We start from the raw sequence: 24,416 nt of genomic DNA on the forward strand, positions 1-24,416 counted from the left end.
AGCATAATAATAACTTTTGTGATTTTACCTTTAGGACCAGGAAAACCAGGACTTCCAGGGTTTCCAGGGGTTCCGGCTGGCCCTGGTGGTCCCATTACTCCCATTTCACCTTTAGCACCTGTAACAAAACATTTTCATAGAGTAAAATACATTTATCTTCCATGTAAATTTTGTTACCAAACTAAATAGACTTAAAACAATCTTAATTTATTCCTGTTGATCTGAGGATCAACTCATTAACCATTGGGGACAAATAAACTACAGACAGCACAATCACTAAAAGTAAGACACCGGCATAGAAATTAATGGGACAAAAGGGCTTTAACAACTCCACTGAGCTGGTCTTAAAACGAATTAAAATACACTTTTGGGGTGTCTACCATACAGCTGGACACTACGTGAAAAACCAAAACATCAACACAACTTTATGTTTTACTAAGAACTTTAAATAATCTAAACAATTACCAATTAACATTACCATCTGCCATATAATGGACCTCAGTGAAACCTCAGTAACATAAATGTGCTGTAAAAAAAAGAGAGAGAGAGGATTCTGACCTGGAAAGCCTGGTACCCCATCACGACCTTGGGTGCCTGGTGGCCCTGGTGGACCGTTAAATCCTCTTTCTCCAGGAAATCCAGGACTACCTCGATCTCCTGGAGGCCCAGGAGTATCAAATCCTGGAGGACCATGATCTCCCTTCTCACCTTGTATGCCTGCTATTCCTGGGGTGCAATAGAATCAGTTAGTACCTGGTTGCCACAAACACAATATAAAACCATCGCTACACGTCATATTGAGCATGAAATAGTAATGAAGGTTTACATAAATTGGGAAAAAGACACAACCCCCCCATAAAAGTGCTTATCTCAGCGTACTGCTAAAAACAACAATTATTGTTTATCGGGAATTTCAGTCTTTTTAAAGAGTGAAGGGTTGAAAAGCCCCAATAAAAAGATATTGCTGCATACCATGTGACCAAAATTATAGAAAATATACCGAGGTGTGCTTACATGCTCAGAAAATCTTTATAAAATATGCCGGTAATACAACTGCTGCTTTTATTTTACACTGCAATGTTTTCATCTCTTGGTGTCAGGCATCTCACACAGAACTTACAATAAATATATGTATATTAGAATACCGACAGTCTTCAAGTAAAAAAAAACCATGAAAAATTGATAAAGTGTTATAAAAAACAAAAAAGAATCTGACAAAAATGCACCATCCTGTTCTTGCCTGACATTCATATTCACGCTTGGTAGGTTACGCTGTACCAGGGTGGTGATATGTTTGTCAAAAAAATAAATATGTGCATATTGTGGGACCAAAATAATCTTGAATAATGGCCAGATTCTCTGTGATTACACGTCTGTTTAAAAATAAAAAAAATAAAAAATCAGAATGATCAGCAAAAAATAAACTGGAGAAGCAACCACAGTACCTGGAGGACCTTGGGTCACAAATCATCAAGGTTAGGGTCATCAGGAGGCATCAAGCAGAAAGGAGTTGCAAATAATGCAGTCAGGGAGTTGTTAGGTTAAGATAAAAAAACAAAAATAAGCACACACAGACATTAGAACAAAAGGGTACAGTTAACCGAAGGACAGGGGGAGATTTGCCTGGAGATAGCCACTACATATTCTACTCTAACAATATTTGAACAATTCGATTAGAGCTCTGCTTCGTGTTATATCACATCTGAATTCCCTGCATATATAGAGGTGACTTACTTCAGAATATTTTTACCTCCTGACAAGTTCTGGTTTCCATAAGAGCGGCTAATAAAACCATTCAGTTTTCACCATTGCTAAGTCACTTTGTGATGGGCTATTAAACAGGTGGTGTTTAAAGGGTCTCAGAATTTACTGTACCCTGATTTTACATGAACTCGTGTGTGGGACAAGATCTTACTCTAGTCATGTCTATATAGGTAACATGTTTTTGGCATTATTGTTTTATATAGCGCCATCATATTCTGCCGCATTGTACAATGGGTATGCAGTGCATAACATGACAATTTGACATGATTACTCTATATCTCTATATACTCTATACATGTTTTCTATATCTTTTTTAATTATCTTAGATTACTGCAATGGACCAGTTCCAGCCCTAACATGTATTACATTAGCAGGGAGCAGATCCATTTATCACAAACACTATTTAGTAGAGAAATGCCATTGTATGAAACACCATTTAGTATGGTAGGATTCATAGATTTAAGGATAACATGCATCTGGGAAGGGGCAGCCATTAAAAGAAAACATTGCCATCTAGAATTCAATTTATAGTTCCACAGTGAGTGGATACAGTGTAGTAGAGGATTAGACTCTTCATCCTAGAGTCTCAGGCTGCCTACTTTTGGTTTAAAGTCACCCCACAATAGCGTATATGTGTAAACAAAGGACAAACAGAAAAGAAAATGTGTTATGAATGTGTGCGTTGGAGGCAGGAATGCAGTAAACGGCCTCGCTGTTCCGAGGTGTGGCAGATCTGTGGTTCAGTGTGAAATGAAACAGATGTTTTCTCAGATGGCAATGCTTCTTCAATGAAAGACAACGAGACAAGAGTCCAAAAGAGGGACAGCTCATCTTACAGGCATGCACTTCATAAGGAGCATGCACGGTTAGTAAAAAACAACCATTCATAAATCTTGAACTGATAAAGTAATTGAGAAGACACAGATAGTAGACACACATAGACACAAGAAGTACTCAGAAAGGTGCGTGTGGCTGTCCAGTGACGTCGCTATGGGCCGTGCGTCACACCGCTAAACCAGCTGGAGCTGGAAGTCCTCAACGGGACTCTACAGCATCACAGAGGTTTAGCGCAGGTACGTAAGACATGCATTATACATTACAGAAAATTCCGTACAAAGCAATATTTAAAAAAAAAAATGTGCTCAGGTATTGGAAGCGAACAGTGAGTGAAAATATACTGATACAAAGACTGCATTCGGTGTGATTTTTAGTACTTGGGTGCAGTGAATGGGCTATAACATTGCATGTGAACTTAGATGTGAAAAGATAAAAAAAAAAATAATAATCGTAGAAAAGAAAAAAGCCAGCACAATGCATTTCCAAGATACAAAACAAATCAGAGAAAAATAAATATTACAGAATGGACAAAAATACTGTATGAATATTATATATCAACAAAACGTATTACTGACTGTTTGCAGTGGAGTCATGACTTAATATAAACAGCGATATATCTGTTTTTTTCCAGCAAACTGTTCCTTTAATACTCCCTATACTATGTTTGGAGACATCCTATGCTTGTAATGTTCCATGCTGACAATAAGAAACGTGAGAATTTGCTGAAGATTGCAGGAGAAGGGGACATTTGAACTCCATGGCTTTATTATTCTTTATACAGGGTAATCTCAGCCCTCTTTTCAAGAGAAGACCATTGGTACTAGGCCATAATAATGAAGTTCAAATGAAGATTGTCCTTCTAACACACAAGGTAGTAAATCTAATTTACACTCAGATCATGATACTAAATTATACCTTTAGTTCTAGCCTAGCTCTTAACACAGCCATTAGACAGAATGACGCCTTGATTCATTAAATATATGCCTATTGTTTAACAAAAAATTGAACATGCTGAACCAAGCTTTCGTCATATGCTTACGTTTGAAGCTGGCAAGTTTAGTAGTCATAACTCAAATTAAAAATCATTATAAAAGTAAGGTGGACAGGTGGACAGCATGGCAGTCCAGACTATAATCATCTCACTCTACTAGCTACGCTGAGCACAGTATGATCTTTAGCCAACACCATCACGAATGCCTATAGGTAGCTAAGATTCTGGAAGTGGAATAATATGTTATTGTAACTGTCTCCAACGCCAAAAGCTGCATTAAGAGATCTGTATATATCTTCCACAATAACATAAGTGTCTAATGTCACTGCACAATGTTTAGAATTTGTATTTCCATTATCTTAGGTATGTTACAGAATTACTTTACCTGGTGGTCCAGCGGGTCCAGGAAGGCCTGGAGGACCTGGTGGACCCTGGCCTCCTATTCCAGGTACCCCTGGAGCTCCAGGAGATCCAGGAAGCCCATTTTGTCCAGGATCCCCTAGGAAAATGAGAATATAATAAATCTAGTTGCATGTTATTTTCGTTCATATCTACATGGTGGGGATCTTAATGTATTTTTTCACAACAAATAAGGGGAACTATAATCTATTAAATTACTTATTACATATAGTTCCATTATGTACCTTTTGGTCCTGGAGATCCATCGAAACCTGTTCTCCCAGGACTTCCCGGGGTCCCTGGGAAGCCAGGGTCTCCTTTTGGTCCTTGTGATCCTTTCAAGCCAGGAGAACCAGGGGGGCCCTGAAGCCCAGGTAAACCAAATCCTGGGTCACCCTTTCATAGACAGAAAAAAGAAATTAAGTCTAAGAGAGGGTATTAAGTGAAGTCTCCTCAGAGCCATCATAATTCATAAATCCACATCAATATATGCACCAGTATTTTCTCAACTGAGGCTACTGTATTGTATTTGCATAGTCATTTGAAGAAACATATTGCTTTTCGTACTGTTTTCATTCTTCAAAAACTTTTTTTTTTTAAGAAACCATGATATTGGCACATGTTCTTTAGTAAATTATTGTTAATAAACATTTTTCATTTTTTGTTACCTTTGGTCCTGGTAAACCAGGCTGCCCAGGTGTCCCATCTGAGCCAGGTCTTCCTGACGAGCCTGGTGGTCCTGGTGGTCCAGGATTTCCGGGAAAACCTGTTGCACGTGGGAGACGTTAGACATAACCAGCCAAAACTATTTAATAAATAAAATATTGATGTATATCAGAAAACATCCTCACTGCTACTACCATTCATGCATTTCTTCCACACTGCCTGCTTGACCTTGCAAATTTTATGTTTTATGATTGGTGGTACCAAAAAATGTCCAAAAATCTATTATTAAAACTTTCCAAGTGCATGAATTTCAGTAATTAGCTTCAGGTAAATTCCACCTTCTAGAAAAAAAGCAATCAGTCATGGTTAAAAATAGCAGGGGCCTCTTCTACCTAGTTCCACCAGGTTTACATATCTAGAGTTCAATTCACCAAGTGGCCAACTGACTTCAAAAAATCACCCCGTGACAACTTGTGCAAGCCTTATAGATGCTTGATAAATCATTACCGTGTTACCTGGCTTACTCTTTGTGAATTTCCAAATAGTATCAATTTAATTAAAAAAATAAACATTCTTTCCTAGGACACAATTGGAAAGCCAGTAAAGGTTTATATTTGTTGCTTACCTTTTCCACCAACTGGGCCAGGAAGTCCAATTCCTGGAATGCCTGGATCTCCTTTCGATCCTGGAAAACCTGGGAGTCCAGGCTGGCCAGGCTGACCAGGTTCACCTTTAACATAAGGTGGTTAAAATGCAAAATGTTAGCAATTGTATGAACATTTCCACAGCACAAGCTATGCACATCTTGATATTAAGAACACAATACTGTTGTTGACATGACTACTGTCTGCTTAAGATGCATGCAAATACATTCAGCCAATGTGCTGTTAACGGGGAACTGTCAGCATCACAGATTTTTGTTTGATTAAATAACTTTATGAAATTTTCCTTAGACTGCGCTTTTCATTTGGGTAATTGTTTTGAAGATTTGATGTGGCAGAGCAGACATTACGCAAATGTTTTCCAGTCCTAAACTTATATATATTCTCCTCCCGTAACCTTAAAAAGGCTGCCTGAGCCAGTCAACAACAATCAGCAACTTGATAATAGGGGAGAGAGAATGAATGAGAATGTGGAGGAATAACCATGACAAACCTTAGTAAAGGAAGTTAAAATACCTTTCCCCCGAAGGTTTTCATAAATATTGCTTATTTCAATCTGTAAACCCAACTAAATGTTAGTTTAATGTACACAATTTCACAGCAACCAGTCAAAATGCTAGGATGCTGCTGGGACAGCCTGACAATTCCTAGCATTTGTTTCCACCTCTTCTGCTTTATACATACATTTTTGACTTTGCCAGTTGGTGACTATTTGTATTTTTGTAAAGTGACTTTTGGCGAGTACTACAGCATTGCTCAGGGTCTACTATTCTTTTGACAAAGACACATTGTAGGACACAAAGTTACTGGCAACCTCATTGAACATCAGTCTAGGTAAGGCCAAGAGGTGGTCTAAATGTTAACCCCTTTTTGAGCCCTTTTTGGTAGTTAATAGGATAAAAAAATAATAATAGAGGAGTTTGTTACTTAAATTACCTGGCATTCCTGTATCTCCTGGAATACCTGGAATACCTGGAGGGCCAGGAAGACCTGGTTCGGTTACGGTTTGACCAGCAGATCCTTTAGGACCTAGGAATTTAAAAACAAAGTGAGTTTAAACATATGTTAATGTATTGTGAACATGCCAATTGAACTTATAGGCCGATGATAACACAGTTTATGCAAGTTTCTCTAAACATCTGTAGTACCACTGTCTACCTAGGTCTTCAGAATTGGCTTAGGTTCTGTGATTCAATACATACATACTACAGACTGAAACAAAAGATGGAACATCAATGATACCACAGAATCTTCCATCGTGGTCACTACAGTTACTAATATAGTTTATCTTGCAACCCACATCATAGAAGTGAATTTGAATTACCTGGAACTCCAGGAGCTCCTGGACGACCAGAGACACCTTGTACACCTTTCTCACCGGGAGGACCTGCAGGACCAAATCCAGGAGGACCCATTGGTCCCCTGTCACCTGGGAGCCCTGGTAGACCCGCATCTCCAGGGAGACCACGTTCACCTTTAAAGGCAGCACCACCCTGTAAATAAACAATCCACACCTCAAGCAACAAATAAACAAATATAGTCTTGATGTTCTGTAGGCTGAAAAGCAAAAAAAATAATGCAGAAACAAACCCAGCAAAATTATGACCTCATCATATGTGCAATAGAGGCATTTATAAAAGCAGGTAGTTGCATTTACATGTATTTGTATGCTGCAAGGCAACATATAGAGAAAAATAGAGAATAGAGACAATAGAGAAAATAAAGACTATGACAAAATGCCCAAGGGAGAGGGATATGTTCACTTTCCATAATATATAGAATCATAGTCAGGATTATATCCAAGCTATTGATATCTTATTCATCCACCTCGCATAGATATTTGGGGAGATAAAATTTATATTTCATCCCTTCCGTATTCCATTCTTATCTGGCATAAGGCTTGCATTGTTATCATTTCCCATGTTAAAGTATTGTTAGATTTCAAATTTCTTGCTATTATCATTAAGGTGTCTAACAAAATATGTATTAGAATCTCATTCTGTTCACATGTAATTCTTGATATGCAGTAACGCTATTTCTGGTGTTATAGGTAAATCTATACAGGTGTATAAAATCAAGCACCTAGCCATGCAGTCTCTGTTTACATACATTTGTGACAAAAAGGGGTTGTTCTAAAGAGCTTAAGTGAATTCAAGGGTGGAACTGTGATAGGATGCCACAAGTCAGTTTATGAAATTTCATGCCTGCCAGATATTCCACGGTCACCTGTAAGCGGTGTTATTGAAAAGTGGAAACGTTTAGGAACAGCAGCTACTTAGCCACAAAGGGGAAGACCACGTAAAGTCACAGAGCAGGGTCACCGAGTGCTGAGACGCATGGTCTGTAAAAGTCACCAACGGTCTGCTGATTCCATAACTGAAGAGTTCCAAACTTCCACTGGCATTAAAATCAGCACAAAAACTGTGCGGCGGGAGCTTCGTGGAATGGGTTTCCATGGCCGGGCAGCTGCATGCAAGCCTCACATTTCCAAGTGCAATGCCAAGCGTCATATCGAGTGGTGTAAAGAATGGACTCTGGAGCAGTGAAAACGTGTTCTGTAGAGTGACACTTCTCTGTTTGGCAGTCTGATGGGTGAGTCTGGGTTTGGCGGATGCTAAGAGAACATTACCAGCATTGTGCAAACTGTAAAGTTTGGTGGAGAAGGGATAATGATATGGGGCTGTTTTTCACTTCCAGTGAAGGGAAATCTTAATGCCTCAGCATACCAAGACATTTTGGATAATACTATGCTTCCAACTTTGTGAGAACAGTTTTCTATTCCAGCATGGCTGTGCCCCAGTGCACAAAGCAAGCCCCATAAGACATGGTTGCATGAGTCTGGTGTGAAATAACTTAACGGTCCGCACAGAGCCCTGACCTCAACCCCATCAAACACATTTGGGATGAACTGGAACAGAGATTGTGAGCCAGGCCTTCTCTTCCAACATTCTGGACTATGTTGTCTATGGAAATGGACCTAGACTCAATAATCAGGAGGGGTGTCCACATACTGTTGGTCATACATTGTAAATGTGTATTACAGATAAATGATAAAACCAAAGATAACTAGGGCTTCTGGCTGATTCCAAAGACACTATTTGGGAGTAAGAATTCATAAATGTTTAACATTTTATCACAGACGGTTGTAAAAACACACGTGTTAGATGTATTGTTTATTTTTATGTGAGATGTTGGATAGCAAAGAATTCCTATCCTATTTTACATCTCACTCTACAAACAACAATATCACAATTCCCACTATAGTCCTAACTATGCAATATACTCCATAACAACATAAGTAATTAATTATATCAAGAAAAATAGCATAGGAAAGAGAACCAAGTTGCTATACAGCCTATTTAATTAAGCAGGCTTTACCATTACTAGTATAAGTAGTTATACATTGTAATCATTACTTAAATGTATGTATGTTTATCAAAGGAGTATTTTACAGTATAAAAGAAAAACATACCGGCTCTCCCTTGAGTCCTGGAAGACCAGGGCTGCCATTTCTTCCAGGAAGTCCATCCAGGCCAGGTGACCCTGCCGGACCTGGGAATCCAGTATCACCTTTTTCTCCTTTGAGTCCGGGTAGGCCAATCACATCTCCAGGATCTCCCTTTGGACCTGGTCTACCAAGACTACCAGGACTACCAGGAAAACCCTGTGGGTAGAAGACACGTAAGAATAAATCATGTTGTACAATTGTAATTGCTGTCCCAAATCTATCTAAGCATAATATACAAAGTGACAGAGAGTGGCAATAGGTGAAATCACATTAGATGATAGTTTGTCTGGCTTGAGGTTTGGGTGACATACAGGACTGTCTATCCAAACTCTATTGAAAACTCACACTGTTGAAGTACTTCATTATTTTACTGTAATCAGCGTATTCATGACTTGAAGCTTAATCAATGTATTAGCTGCAAAATTGTCAGTGCAAGCATAAGGCTGGTTGGAAGTCTGACAGCCATGGAATTTGCCTCTTCCTCACTAGAATGATTACCATTTAATCTGTGATCTGGATCACAAAAGATTTTCTGAACAGAAACTTACTGGCTGTCCTGGTGGTCCCTGTGGACCTGGAAGGCCTGATTCTCCCTTTGTCCCAGGAAATCCAGACAATCCTATTAAAAAAGAAATGGATTAAAGCAGACCAAACAGCATGTTTGGATAGAAACATTTGATATAGCAGTTATACAGTAAAACTCTGCAGTACCTCTGTTGTACCACAGATTTTGTTGACATCAGATATCTTTTTTGACATTAAAGCATGAAAATGTAAGATGTGCCATCAATGTGTTTTCCATAATCTGCAAGATCTCCCCAAGGGTAAGGTGTTTGTTTTACCTGGACTTCCAGGAGGACCTGGTAAACCGGGATCACCTGGTAGCCCTCGAATGCCGTTTCCTATACAGTTGTAGCAAGTATCTCCTTTGTCACCTGCATGAAAAAAGTCGTTTACAATGGAAATGTCTATAAGGTATAATGGAATATAAATGATTGTTAAATACAATATGTCCAAGTTAAAATGTATTGAAAACAAATTAAACCACTAACATTAGTAATTAAATATATATTTAACTGATGTATTTCAGGGTGTAGCCTTCATCTACTATGGATTCAGACTTACTAATATTGCATATTAAAACATGGAGGACATCAATTACAAAGGTACGGATCAAATAAACACGTAAATGTATTAATCATTATCTAATAATTCATGTTAGCACTTGGCACACCAGAATACAGCAACACGGCGTGTTCAGGAGCACGTTACGAACGCGTTGTTTTATCACATCTGACATGGTCAAGGGCTATACAAGCTACCATACCTGTCATGTAGCTTACCTTTCTGCCCCCTCTCTCCTAAAAATCCTGGATCACCTGGAAGCCCTGGGAGACCGGGAGGACCTGGCTCGCATAGTCCACCTGTATCGGAAAGTACGCGTCAGGGATTTCAGTTAACAATCAGCAACGCTACTTTGGACTGCTAACGTCACATAAACAGGTAATATCAGAGAACAAAGAAAGAGAAACAACAATTCCACTCACAGAATTAAAAATAACATATCAAATATTTAGAAGTGACTAATTACAGCACTCAATCTCAAAAATCAAACAAACATTTCCATTGGGTGCTCTGGTGATTGCACCACATTTAACACTCCAGAAATGGTATTTCAGAAATATGACAATGACCACCATGGATTCTGATTTGTTTTTTCAGCCTAAGGTGTTTGGCTGAGGAAGTTGCAACATTGTGAAAATAAATGTTCTGATGTTTATGCTGCAATTACTGTACTATCTCTGTTGCATTACACACCTGGGAAAAATATAGCACATATATTAACTTGTGTTTTAGGCCAAAACTATATCTGGTGATTAAAAGTTTACAGAATAATTCGGACTATTAAAATTCTGTGGTTTAGTACATTCTCGTGCCTCTGCATGTTGTTGGAACAATGGAAACTTTTTTATGTAAAAAATGTTTCGTAATCTGATGATTATAGATCACCAACCATTAGCCAACATAATTTTAATAGAACTGATTTTGGAGAGTCAAATATTTGTGTCTTTTAATTAACATTACAACCTGGTGTGCATCATGAAGTAAAAAGTTAACTCACCGGGTATTGTTGGACCTGGAGGGCCAGGGGGTCCTGGGGGTCCAGTGGCTCCTGGGCGGCCATCTTGCCCTTGTCTGCCGGGTATGGATATACCTGGTGAACCTTCATCTCCCTTCTGCCCTCTTTCTCCTGGAAGGCCTGGGTCTCCTGAGGGGCCTGGAATGGCAGTACCTAAAAACAACAAACACATTGTCCCTCAGAAACCGGCATGTATACTGGTTCACATTGGACTGCACAATCTATCCTCCCGAAATTTTTGTTACCGAATAATAGATGTGCATAAATACGTTAGTGTCTTACCTGGTAGTCCAGGTAAACCAGGTGGGCCTTGGAGGCCTGGAAAACCTCGTTCACCTTTTATCCCGGGAGTTCCTGGAAACCCAGAGTTTCCTTTTGGTCCAATTTTACCAATGCCTGGTCTAGTAATCACCTGTAAATATGGAAATAAGGAATATTCTCTTTATCCCCAACTGAATGTTGAAGCCATATAAATCACAAAAAATGAAATATGCCAGAGGGGTGAAGTTAATGGCCAACATCTGCTAATGTGTAACAATAAACATAGATTGTAAACCGTCTGACAACAAAATAGCAGAAAAACTTTACTTACTTCTCCAGGAGGTCCAGGGAACCCACGGTCACCTTTTTGCCCCTGAAATAATAATTTTATTGAAAGCAGTGTTTTGCCGTGACAGCTACAAACATGAATGGTTGCTGGAAGATTAATAAAGGCAAAGTATTTATCTTCCCTCAAGGTGAATTTTCTATAGCTTTAATGTATCTGCTTATTTGATTCCTTCATTCTTCAACAAGAGAAGGACCTGGAGAGATCAAATGCAGCCCTTTTCAATCTTACTATAGCGGCCTTAAAAACATAGGACAAAGAGGAGGGGAAGCCAGCCAGAATGGAAAGTCCTTGGCCATTGCTATGCTTGAAATTCCCAAAGTTGGAAGTCATTGTAACAGCATGTTATTGTATATGAGCATGTATGGCCATACGATGACTATGACAGTATATTACAAAAAAACAGGGAACATTTACCATTTGGGGCTAAATATGAAGTAAATAGTAGAGCGATGGGTTGGAGGAAACCTGGGAGTGGTTCACTAATACCTCTGATGGATAATGAGCAAAAGGTGAGCATGAAAAAACCAAAATATTTGACCTGACATTAAAATATACCTGAACGCAAAGTGTAACACCTACAGGATCATCACTAATATTTCATTCAAGCAGCGCCACAAAATAAAAAAACAAACACACAAAAAAAAAAAAAAGATTACCCTCTCGCCTTCTCGGCCAGGATTCCCAGGTAGCCCAGACTCTCCAGGAAGACCCTGCAAAAAAACAAGAAGAACAAAAAATAATTATATTTATCTTCATTCATTCCTTGACTAGGATACTAAACAACTTAAGTGAAAAGTAAAACTCACATTAGAGCCGGGAATCCCGGCCTTTCCATCTTTTCCAGGTTTTCCCTAGAAAAAGAAAAAAAATCCATAAAAACCAAAATAGGACAAAACCTGTATGCACTGTAATAAAATGCTGATTTGGTTTCCAGTTGGTATTAATAGGAAACCACTGAGTTTTCTGAAGGCCACAGAGGTCCTTGCAGATGGTACAAACGATGGTCATTTCTACTACTTGGAATGTTTATCCTTTTCCTGATCAGGTAAAGTTGGTAGGTTGAACCAAGGTGAACATTCAGGAAGGTGTGAACTTTAACTACTGAGGTGGGAGGGTCAGTATATATGCCCAAGCCCGAAAATGTATCCTTAAAATGAACCATAATTAGCATTCCGTGCAATATGAATTGGCACTTTCATCTCATTTGGTAGATATTTGTACCCCTCATATAAACGACTATGGGCATACTTACAATTTTTCCTGGTTCCCCTGGTTCTCCTTTCCCTCCTTTTTGTCCTCCGGGAGGACCCTGTTAAAGAAATAAATAAATATTATTTAAAGTCTAAAATACAGTGAATATGGCACACAATTAATCTCAGTATATATATATATATATATATTTATATATATATATATATACCGTATTTGCTCGATTATAAGACGAGGTTTTTTTCAGAGCAAATGCTCTGAAAAATACCCCTCGTCTTATAATCGGGGTCGTCTTCTAATCAGACCTCAAATAGAGGTCTGATTATGAGACTAAGATCCAGATCCCCCGCACCGCTGCAGGGGACCTGGATCCTCCTGTCTCACCCGACCCCCCCACACACACACACTTACCGGTGCTTCCGGAGGTGAAGTTGGCAGCGGGGGTTTGTATGCGTCCGTCGCAAATACCTTCCCCGACTGTCAGAGATCAGAGTTCCAGAGTTCCTGATCTCTGACAGCCGGGGAAGGTATTTGCGACGGACGCATACAAACCCCCGCTGCCAACTCCACCTCCTTCCGGCTGCCGCGGAATGAGACGTCAACCCGCTGCCCCGGCAATACAGCAGGAAATTGGAAGCACCGGTAAGTGTGTGTGTGTGTGTGTGTGTGTGTGTGTGTGTCATTTCTGGAATGCCTTACACCCCTATATGCCACTCTGGCACTTAGGGGGTTAAAAGGCATATTATGGGGCAGAGTGGCATATAGGGAGGTATAAGGCATTTCAGGAGGCAGAGTGGCGTTAAGGGGGCATTTAATAGAGCACTCTGCCTCCTGAAATGCCTTATACCTCCCTATATGCCACTCTGCCCCATAATATGCCTTTTAACCCCCTAAATGCCAGAGTGGCATATAGGGGTATAAGGCATTTCTGGAGGCAGAGTGCTCTATACAATGCCTTCTAACTCCCTTAATGCCACTCTGCCTCCTGGAATGCCTTATACCTCCCTATATGCCACTCTGCCCCATAATATGCATTTTAACCCCCTAAATGCCAGAATGGGATATAGGGGTATAAGGCATTTCTGGAGGCAGAGTGGCACATAGGGGGTCAAAAGGCATACCATGGGGCACAGTGGCATATAGAGGGTTAAAAGGCATATCATGGGCCACAGTGCCATATTGGTGTGGCAAGCCTGGGGGCAGATGTGCGTAGCTGGGGGACAGGTTGGAAAATACAAGAAATAAAAACAAAAAAAAAATATTTTTCTCAATCATAGCTTTTATTAAAAAAATAGTTTACATGAATTAACATTTACTGGTAAAACTTTTTTCCTTTAGGGTCGTCTTATATTCAGGCTTTTTCTTTTTTTCCTAAGTTAATATTCAGATTTTGGGGGGTCGTCTTATAATCAGGGTCGTCTTATAATCGAGCAAATACGGTATATATATATATAGGCCTAACTTTTAGGTGTCATGAAGATACAGCCTAACATGATGTAAGGTGTATGGTTTATCCATAACATTGAAGATCCAGTTCCACTTACACAAAACATGAATTGCGCTCTCATGTGTGTTAAGCAGACAACTTTAGCAAATAAGGCCCATAAAAATAACACAATGGCAAAATTTGACATGATTAAATAATTATTTCTGCCAAGGGTTTGGACACTGAACCGTACTATGAATCATTTTAAATATTGGTAAATACATTTACAACGGCAAGCGGAACAGCACCTTTAAGTACTTTCACCTTTAAAGAACATGAAGCATGGAAAATACCTATACATTTTACCCGAAAAACAATGTTTTTTCTTTAGATATTCAGGTCATTGGGGATCTTTATATTTCTGTAAGAGCCAAGGCTTGTGGGGTTGCTGTATACTTTGGATTACACATTATTCCAGCAAATACAGAATTACTTGGATCAACAGGTTACGTTTATGTGTTAAGAAACTAGTATGTCCCGTCTGTTTGATTCTAAATGTTTTAGACATTAGGAGGTGTAATCCTTTTTATTGTTATTTATACATGTTATAAGTACCATAAAAAAGTTATCTTTACGCTAGCCTAACTTTGCCATTCCTACCAACCTCATCTAGCAGATCACTGTTCTGATGGTTATAGCTTTTTTGTTCTTTAGAACACGCTGTGCAATACTTTCAATGAAGAATTAATAAAGAAGTGTATGCTTTGTTACAAGCTGCTGTTAAATGCATTCTGGAAATAATGAACGCTATACGCTCTGTTATTCATATCCCGCTAGCTGATGCTGTCATCCCCCATGAGTGGTTATAGGAAAACAATGATATCTCTGGCTTCAGTCACATTCTGGAGATTACACAGATAGCGAGCGCCCCATTCCACACGACAGCTCCAGCCAGCTCAGTGTTCTGCATACAGATTTGTGAATCAACAGCAGTATTTCTGCAATGGGCTGATCCACTGCCAAACACTCGCAATCCTTATGTGATGTTTGTATGTATATATATGTGGGTATATATATGTGTGTATATATATATATATACACATATACACACACACACACACACACACAGTGTATATAGCCCCTTCACACACACATTTATTACAATAGTTATTTCTGAGTGGGTGCTATCTGAATCACCTATGTGACTATGCATCCCACACTGAGCTGTAACGAAGTGTGATCTTCTTCAAAAAGAAATATTTCTACGCCATGTGAATAACTTAACTTCCCACCGCACTATTGTGTTAGTTCTTAAACACATCACATTCTATATCGTGATCTATCTGTGATGCAGTTTGCACCGTAAATTACGCACTGTAGAAAACGCTATACTGTACTAATATTGCAATGTTTCACGATGTTCCAGCATTGACAGCTTATTGCAGTGCAGTATGGGTGATGCCTATGGGAGCGAGTGGTGTGATACTACCCATAAAAGTGCCCTTACTGAGACATTATTGTCCATTCTTCCAGCCAGCTTGTGGCATTACACGTTTCACCCACAGAACCAAAGAAAGGGTAGAGACTCCTGGCTGTAAAGCCACCATGTTCCCCAGGCAGGTGTATTTGTCTTGCATAAAATAAAAATAATTCAAATGAAAAAACTATAATAAAAAAAAAAATACTAAGTACTTACCGGAGGTCCTGGGAATCCACGGTCTCCTGGATAACCTTGGGGCCCAAGTGAACCCTATCAGAAGACAAGAAAGAGCAATGATGACATTGTAAATCTGGTTGTAAAGAAATCAAAAACTGAACAGTCTAGCTAAACTATTAGATTTTGTCATATTTAGTTTTTGAGGGACATAAAACCTCTGTTTTTTAATATCATCTTCAATAAAAAAAAATACTGGATAAGATTGTAATGGACACTCAATAGCAACTCCTAGGGTTGCTGTTTCTTAAAATAGGCTGATATGATAGGAGTAGTACTAAAATTGGCTTTAGGTAATCCCTGCGTTGCTTCATTGTGTGCAATTGGCTTAAATTGCGTGCAATAAGCGAAAATGGGATAACTTGGTGAATTTGAGCATAATGTATAACGCTTGTAAATTTGTCGATAATGAAAAATCCATTCAAACCAGTGCTCTTGTTTTCAACTATTATTTCAGCTAAAACTGACTGTTATAGGAGTACAGTGCCACCAGGTGACCAAGGGCTAAACCTACTGAATTTTGTCAAAGTCACCATACAATACGATTCTTTACTGACATAATAGTTGATGTCATGAACACATTAATGCGACATGATTCTTTTATGAGGAAAGTCTTATTATCCCATCTGAGAGAACGTCACAAAGCTTTCTACTACTTCCCCACAAGAAGAGAGCCGAGTAGTTTGATGAAGGGTCATGGCCCGTGGTTGCCGGTGGCTTACAATTGCAGCCGGTATCTTTCGATTCAGAAAGGGTCAGATTGCCCTGACTGAGAATAACTTAAGAGGTGATAGTTTTCAATAGTTAGAATCTCAGGGTGTTTAAAGTTTCCCAGGAACTTTATCCAAACTTATCTTAGCTTGGAGAAATTGTTTTGGATGAAATATTCTTCTTATTATTGTTACTATTCAATGCTGAAGAAAATCTATCAGAAGTAATTTACTAGAGCGATCCTTCAGTAGATTGCTACACTTTATCTCGGTTAATGAATCGAGGTCAATATATTATTATGGTATCTTTGGAATCTCATTTTTGTTCCATGGAAATCTATGCCTGGATCGCTATTCAATTCTAGATTAACTTGTTTGAACAAAGACTTCCTCACACTATGTGATACATTACTTAATAAATATACTACTTTTTATATCATGTTTACCCATCACCAGCTGTACGATGCTGTGGAACATGACAGCACTAGATAAAAGTAATTAATAATAGTTTAAAGTTGAACACTGAATTCAGCCCAATGGCTCCCAAAGGATTCAATCCGTTTTAAGATGTATTTCTCGCAATTAAAATGTGTATTATTAATTGATGAGCTAAGTACTATTCTGAATTCCTTTTCTGATTGAGGTCTTGAAGGGATGGGGGAGGATAACACTTAATTAAAAGTCGGTGCTTAGTCAATAGTCCCGCAGTTCATAAAAATACTTTTGTGTGTGGTTCGATGATGTCGTATGCATTAAAAAAATCATAGCAAGTATGAAAAATCAAATGCATTTAAAGCACACAATATTTTTCATTACACAGCAATCCCCCCCCTTGTGTTTTTTCAACCTTTTATTTCTCAGATTTCTTCCCAACTATCCCTATTGGCCTTTACTGTGTTAGTTCACACAGTGTTTAGAGACACATTATTAACTCCAGCAATAAAAATATTTTTTTTTGTGTGGGGGGGCGTTACCAAAGCTTCTGGTTGACCCTTTTTAAATGTATTCTTTTAAATGAATGATCTTCCCATTCCTTTGTCAACTCTCTCCATCTTATAATATTACAGTAACCCAAGAGCACGAAGGCAAAGTTTCTTTGTTTTATTTACATCACATGAGGACTTTGGAAAACAGAACCAGAACGGCAGATCCTCCCATCATTTAAATTTTCTTTCAGGAGGAGTGCTTGGATGCTGGCCGTTACCAAGTCTCCACGGTCTATGGATTATTTATGTATTTACGTAGCTGGGAAACATGGAAAAATAGTGTTTGTGAAAAAGGGAATGTGCTACATGGAGCGGCTGAGAGGTAGATTTAATGGTGCTATCCCAAATTAACATCTCCAACATTAGTATCATTAACAATCATATTAAGTATTCTTTTGTCTTTTACTAACCTTTTCTCCTTTCTGCACTTGTACATCAGGTGGTTTCTGCTGTTCATTTGGCCCTGGTGGTCCTGGTGGTCCCTGAAGACCCATGTCGCCCTAATGAGACAAGCGTGTTTCAATTGCACCAGTATTCTGTTTTAACAATAATTACAGTGTTTGCTTTGATACAGCCAAAGAGCTCCGTTATTAAATGTTCTACTTCTATCTTTCCGTACATATCCCTTCCACTGATCTATTACTCTATTCGATTGATAGTGTGACGTTGCCCATTTGGCTGAGATATAGTATGAAATATACCCCACAATCCAGACGGAGTAGTAGCACTGATTAACTACATACCTTGTCTCCTTTCAATCCTTGGAAGTTTAACCCCATATTCCCCTAGAACGTCACAAAAAAAGGGTTAGATTTTGTTTTATACAATACAAAAAATATAATTTTGCAATAAACCGGGTTCTAATCACCTTGAGTCCTGGAGGTCCAGGTGGCCCTGGAGGTCCCTAGAAAAGGAAAAGGATTGACAAGTCAGCATGATCATGAATCTTACAATGTGTCACATGAGTTGGTTTGGGTTGTGTTGGTCTTGTACATTTATATTGTGGATTCTTTGTACATTTAATGATTCGATGATCTGCTACATTTCCTTCTCCCCTTTTAAACATCAGCACAGAGTACTGTCAGATGATATACCTCGCTGATTGTACCTATGGAAAACTTTCAGTCTGTAACAGAGGGATGCCCAATTACCTGTATGAGTTTAATTAACTGTTAAATTATTTAAGTATGCTTGGAAACCAAAAATAAACCTGATTCCTCAATCACCAAACTAATTTAAAATATCTGAAAAAGTGGAAGTCTTTTTTGAAAAATAAATAGTTTTCCTTGGGCAATCTACAATCGTTAGTTTTGGACTGAAATAATATTATGGATTAAAAAATATTTGTGTTTTCTGTGTCCAAAACATTTTCTTAATGGATCAAGAACAATATGGGGTGTTTACAATGGGACTTACACACAATATAGTTGTTATTCCAATGCAACACTAAGTTCAGTAGCATTACAGACATTGTCAGCAATACAGCCATATTCAAAACCCCAGCACAAAAGAGTAGTTTTAAAGTGACTGAAACATCTTTGTTGCAGATGTGTAAATAGTGAGCTTCCTACACACTAGAATAACCAGTTAATCAAAACACTGTATTCTGGCTGGCTAACGGTGATGAGAGTTCTTGTTCAGCATAAGCAGGAAAGCCTTGGCTGTCTAATAATGCGCTGTTTAGAGATGAAGGCTAAGTAACACAGTAGTGACATTTGGTATTGAGGTGGTAAGTAAAATCTTCGATCAACTACAAGGATGATTTTTGTAATTTTGATCATTGGTCTTTACCGGGAAACCTGCTGGACCTGGACGACCGATAGGACCCTGAACTCCCGGAGGACCCAGCAGACCCTGTAAAAAAAAAAATATATATATATATATATTAGCTGCGTGACAAAACATACCAAGCGAGAGTTGCATTATTACTCATATATATATTACATTATTAGAAGAGCAAACGGAGAGAGGAGACATGATATACTTAGACATGTCAAGATATTAAAGAAAGTCCGAAAGTGAAGCATTTTTAATATAAAAGGTGGGCTAGATGGCGTGATTTTAAGTTGTGTGAGAGAGAGACCGAGTGCTAATGTGAGAAACTCTACTTTAAAGGGCTGTATATACTTATGCTAGACTTCCAGTGGAAGTAGTACAAAGAAACATAATAAAGGAATCAAATGGGATGTACATAAAGCTATCCTAAAGAATGAATAAATGAACAGTAATAACGACAAGGCAGACTGGATGGCCCAATTGTGTCTTTGCTGCCGGTGCTTCTTATGTATGTCTGTATCAATGTATCCGCCATAACGTGTTTAAAGGGTGTAGCTGACTCTGCATACAAGAGGTCTGATCTGGTGCAATATTGTACATATTTTATTGGCAAACATATTTAGATTCACAGTGTTACTTACAGGTAAACCCGGAAGGCCTGGTGATCCTGGGTCACCTTTCTGTCCTGTCTGTGGTAACGAAATCACCTCACCAGGCTCGCCCTAGAGGAGATATTCAGAAATATGTATTTTCAATCCGGATATATGCACCACAAAATAAAAGAGACACATTGTAGTAAGAATGTTGTGAGATGGGGAGATTAATAAACTAACTGAGAATCTGATAATGGGTCATATTTGTTAAATTTGTTATTTAATGTTAAGCACATTAAATAACAAAACAAAGTTTAAACCCATTGCAAATCCATTTCTTATTCATCACAATATAATATAAATACAGTTAAATAGTTCCCCAGTGACACACTGATATGAGTAAGTAAACAATAAAATAATATCCGATTTAGACATTTAAATTCTGTATACTTACTTTTAAACCCGGCAATCCAGGCGGACCCTTTAAAATAAAATAAAGGCTTGTTAAATGGCCATTTTTTCTCTTATTACACGTAAGTTATTTTGATGCTGGCAGTATAAAAATAAGACAGAAACCTATGCCGTTGATGTGGATAAAACATGGAAATAACTAACAGCCTTTAAGACTTAATTTTACTTTTACCTCTCAATTAATTGGAATATAAGTGATATCAAGTACCCTGGATCATTATTTGCTAAGCAGTTAGAGGCAAAGCAATTTGCAAAAGCAAGGTCCACTGGTTGCTTTGATGACTGCTGGATTGGTGCCTCTTTACACTAGAAAGATTTAATACGGAGATTCTGACAAAAGTAGATTCTGTATCTAGAAAGACACCTAACATAACTAATCAAGAGTATTGCTTTCTTAAAGTTAGTCTAGTCTAGAAGTGGACCTTCTCAAAAGTATTATGTTACTGCACATGATTTTAGAGAATATGTTTAGCAATTGTCAGCAGGAATTGTCTGTATATATATATATATATATATATATATATATATATATATATATATATATATATATGTGTGTATATATATATATATATATATATATATATATATATATATATATAAATATATATAAGATATGTTACATGTGAGAGACTGAGAACTTACCATGGGACCTGAAGGGCCTGGAAAACCTGCAATCCCGGGAAAACCACGTTCACCCTGATGATGAGAGTGGTAAGATGAAGACATGAAGTGTCACTAAACTAACGCAGGTGAACAATGGAAGAGCTGGTTATCATAGGGCCAAACAAGCCAATTATTAAAATGAACAGTATTGGGTCCATGAACAGAATTCCTCTGTCATAATGAACTACCAGTACTGATTTATTCAGAGTGCTGTCTGTGTACTATTCAGGGCACTGCCAGTCAATACGCTGCTTGCCAAAATGTCAGGTACTGCTGGTCAGAAAGGTCTAGTCCATAAGCTGAACTTGTACAAAAAACAGTGGTCAGAACAGTGATCTAGTATTGTACTGCTAACTCGCCCATGCACAGCTAGTCAACCTAGTGTTTAGAAGTCATTGCTATAGCGTATGGTAATCAACATAAAATAAAGAGGAATCTTCTTCTGTGGAGTCACTGTAACACTAGTCAGAATTCTGATCCAACCAGTATTAGACTATTCAGATCATCCATCCCATACAAATCTGGGAGTCCATCCAGTCAACATTCAACTAATTCACTGGTAGAGCTGATGCAGTCACAGAAAAGAGAAATGTTACCTTTGTCCCATTGCATCCTGGGATGCCAGCGGGTCCAGGGGCTCCATCTTGGCCAGGTAAGCCCTGCAGCGGATAAATAGTTAGATTTCTGTAGAGCAGATGATTATTTGCATCCCATACTACGTTTGACCACCAAGTGTAGCAAATGACAATAATCTCCCTGATTCCAGCTCCGCTGGAAGAGAGGACATGCACTGCATATTATCAGTGCCATAATATAATGGTTTGAACACCAGGCTGCTGAGCCCGTTATTTTATTTCTCACATGGCCCATCTATTTTGACACTAAGGAGGTTATGGTTGACGTGGAATATCCCAGTCGTGCTTTTTTTGAGTAAGAAGAGAGTTTGTGATTATACTTACAGGCAGGCCAGGCGTCCCGGGAAATCCAGGAAGCCCTGGAGGTCCCTAAAAATAAAATGATTGAACCAATTAGTGTAATACTAAACACACATTATGTATTCTGCAGAAGAACCACATTGTACTACAAGGTTTTTGCAGTTAAATTACCAGGAAATCGATTGTACATTTTCCTGTATTCACCAATCTGATTTGGGGAAAAAAGGATTAAAAATCAATGTGGCTGCGGTTTACATGTATCAAATGATAATATTCTGTCTGCGATATCACAAAACTTACTCTAATTCCTTTGGGTCCAATTGGTCCTTGAAGTCCATCGTCTCCCTAGGAAGAAAAAAGAAAAGAAAGACATATATCTCTTTAATACAAATTAAATACTATGCAACCTTTATACGTACTATACTGACCTATTTCCAATGGTAAGGAATGATATGGTAAAACAATGGAGACAATGCATTCATAATCATAGCAATGCATGGGATAGATCTTTGTTCAAAGTGTCATGAGACTGACATCTAGTGGAGAGTAAGAAATATGCGGGTGCGCCGGCACAAACTAACCACTAACTTTACTAAAGACGACTTGGGAGGAAGTGGCCACCCCACGTGCTCCATGAAACAGCTATTAATGTAGTCGTCAAGTTTACTTGGAGAGTAGGCTCATACAACTTAAAAGGTGATTACTGGCTGTGTTTTAATAATATGCGCATAGTGTTTTTGGCATAGCTTCTGCTGGGGATGAACCCTTGTGTTCATTTTTAGAGCTCTGATTAATTTAAGACATTATGGGGGGTGCATTTGTTTTTTCTAGTCTACTGCCACAAAAATGTGTTTGTATTACAAATCAATAATAAAATTTACCTACAATGAATAGCCCGTCTATGCAAAATGATCAGCCCCACTGTCCTACATTAACTAGTACTCTGACAACTAGTTTAGTCTATGCGCTAAGCAACTCTTACATGCACACATTGGCCTATAATTAACTGAATGAATAAGGTGTTGCTTAGGCTACTTACCTTGGAGCCACGAGGGCCAGGTGGTCCTTCAGGTCCTGGAAATCCAGGTAAACCAAGCTGTCCTTCTAATCCTGGAAGCCCCCTTTCCCCCTATAAAAACAATATAAGTGATGCAACAGAAGCTTTGGATTTTTTTTTTAAACTTTTACATATATAGCACATTTTCATGTGACATAAACATTGTTTTACCATTGTAACACGGGACAAAAGAAAATATGTTTTATTAGCAAAGCAAAATCTTATTTATTTTAGGACAAAACATAAACTTCAATTTACCATGAACCTGGAATTGCCGTCCATGGCAATGGAGTAGAATCTCTCAAGGTTGTGACAGACGAGGCACTACACCATACTCTGAAGATTTCAGGTGCCCGAAGCGGGACACCTCTCAGTTTGGGGGTGTGGTTAAAGGCAAGATGGGCGTGGTCAGAGGAGGGGCTGGAGACAGGACCATCCACCTACCTTACATGGCCAGCCACCTTTCAATGTACTGAAGAAGAACGCCAGGATACAGTGCAAATATAAAGCGCTCAATCCATCCTCCAGTTCTATAGGCTCATCAGGTGAGATCATCCAACCTCACTCACTGGCGCATGATCATCACTACCCACAAGACAGTGCCCACAAAACGGTACTGCTGCACTTAAAACAGGACACTTGGGAGCTATGTTATGGGGGGGTTGGTAAGGATTAGTGGAGGCTGGTGAAATATTACGGGTACCAGCTAAGTTAAAAGTGATGCAAGGTACGTTAACGAGGGGCATAACCGAGGACTACTATTGTTAGGACTAATTGAAATGAAGATTGGTATTAAAGAGGAGCTGGGACTGTCACAGCTTTTAGCATAACTACATTCGCCTATTAAAACTACTTTACGCATGTGTATTTTGGATACATTTTTTAGATATTTTGTTACAAGAAGTATTTTGGAGAAGTGGAGATTTGTAGATTAAGGTGATAAAACTGATATGCGTGGTTCCAGCCGTGACATTATCTTCCTAATCCTCATCCACGCTTACAAAATCTGTCTGAGCCAACGGGGAGGAACAATCATGTAGATACAGGTAGTAGGAAGCTAACATGGCTACTCCAATTATATACACACAATGTGCTTTTTAAATGCAAATTTTTTGCTTATTTAATCTATTTAATTGCATAAATGAACTTGATGGGCCAAATTGTGAAATGTTGGATTTGGGAAAGATGACTGATCTATTTGAAGTCATTGTAGGAGTAACTTAAACTATATATATTCTCTATTGGTGAAGCTGTACCGGACAGTAACCGGTCCCCTGTTACCAGAGCTGGCCTTAGGTG

General features: G+C 38.6%; 1 protein-coding gene across 1 annotated transcript in view; it reads right to left on the reverse strand.

The window, feature by feature from the left end:
• The window catches only part of COL4A5 (collagen type IV alpha 5 chain), a 77,517-nt gene that overhangs the window by 23,938 nt on the left and 29,163 nt on the right, over positions 1 to 24,416 (reverse strand). Inside the window, exons 3-32 of the mRNA XM_053474008.1 lie at positions 23,100 to 23,189; positions 22,361 to 22,405; positions 22,085 to 22,129; positions 21,722 to 21,784; positions 21,105 to 21,158; positions 20,446 to 20,472; positions 20,040 to 20,120; positions 19,414 to 19,476; positions 18,491 to 18,526; positions 18,366 to 18,407; positions 18,033 to 18,122; positions 15,909 to 15,962; positions 12,830 to 12,886; positions 12,384 to 12,428; positions 12,234 to 12,287; positions 11,560 to 11,601; positions 11,250 to 11,379; positions 10,965 to 11,120; positions 10,171 to 10,251; positions 9,670 to 9,762; positions 9,376 to 9,446; positions 8,792 to 8,983; positions 6,644 to 6,812; positions 6,256 to 6,348; positions 5,283 to 5,387; positions 4,660 to 4,757; positions 4,237 to 4,387; positions 3,978 to 4,091; positions 559 to 726; positions 29 to 118 (exon numbers count right to left, since the gene is read on the reverse strand). Coding sequence (XP_053329983.1) covers positions 29 to 118; positions 559 to 726; positions 3,978 to 4,091; positions 4,237 to 4,387; positions 4,660 to 4,757; positions 5,283 to 5,387; positions 6,256 to 6,348; positions 6,644 to 6,812; positions 8,792 to 8,983; positions 9,376 to 9,446; positions 9,670 to 9,762; positions 10,171 to 10,251; positions 10,965 to 11,120; positions 11,250 to 11,379; positions 11,560 to 11,601; positions 12,234 to 12,287; positions 12,384 to 12,428; positions 12,830 to 12,886; positions 15,909 to 15,962; positions 18,033 to 18,122; positions 18,366 to 18,407; positions 18,491 to 18,526; positions 19,414 to 19,476; positions 20,040 to 20,120; positions 20,446 to 20,472; positions 21,105 to 21,158; positions 21,722 to 21,784; positions 22,085 to 22,129; positions 22,361 to 22,405; positions 23,100 to 23,189 — 2,599 coding nt within the window. The remainder of the gene's footprint in view (positions 1 to 28; positions 119 to 558; positions 727 to 3,977; positions 4,092 to 4,236; positions 4,388 to 4,659; positions 4,758 to 5,282; positions 5,388 to 6,255; positions 6,349 to 6,643; positions 6,813 to 8,791; positions 8,984 to 9,375; positions 9,447 to 9,669; positions 9,763 to 10,170; positions 10,252 to 10,964; positions 11,121 to 11,249; positions 11,380 to 11,559; positions 11,602 to 12,233; positions 12,288 to 12,383; positions 12,429 to 12,829; positions 12,887 to 15,908; positions 15,963 to 18,032; positions 18,123 to 18,365; positions 18,408 to 18,490; positions 18,527 to 19,413; positions 19,477 to 20,039; positions 20,121 to 20,445; positions 20,473 to 21,104; positions 21,159 to 21,721; positions 21,785 to 22,084; positions 22,130 to 22,360; positions 22,406 to 23,099; positions 23,190 to 24,416) is intronic.

This window comes from Spea bombifrons, chromosome 8 (genome assembly GCF_027358695.1).
Source record: "Spea bombifrons isolate aSpeBom1 chromosome 8, aSpeBom1.2.pri, whole genome shotgun sequence".
Lineage (NCBI taxonomy): Eukaryota > Metazoa > Chordata > Amphibia > Anura > Pelobatidae > Spea > Spea bombifrons.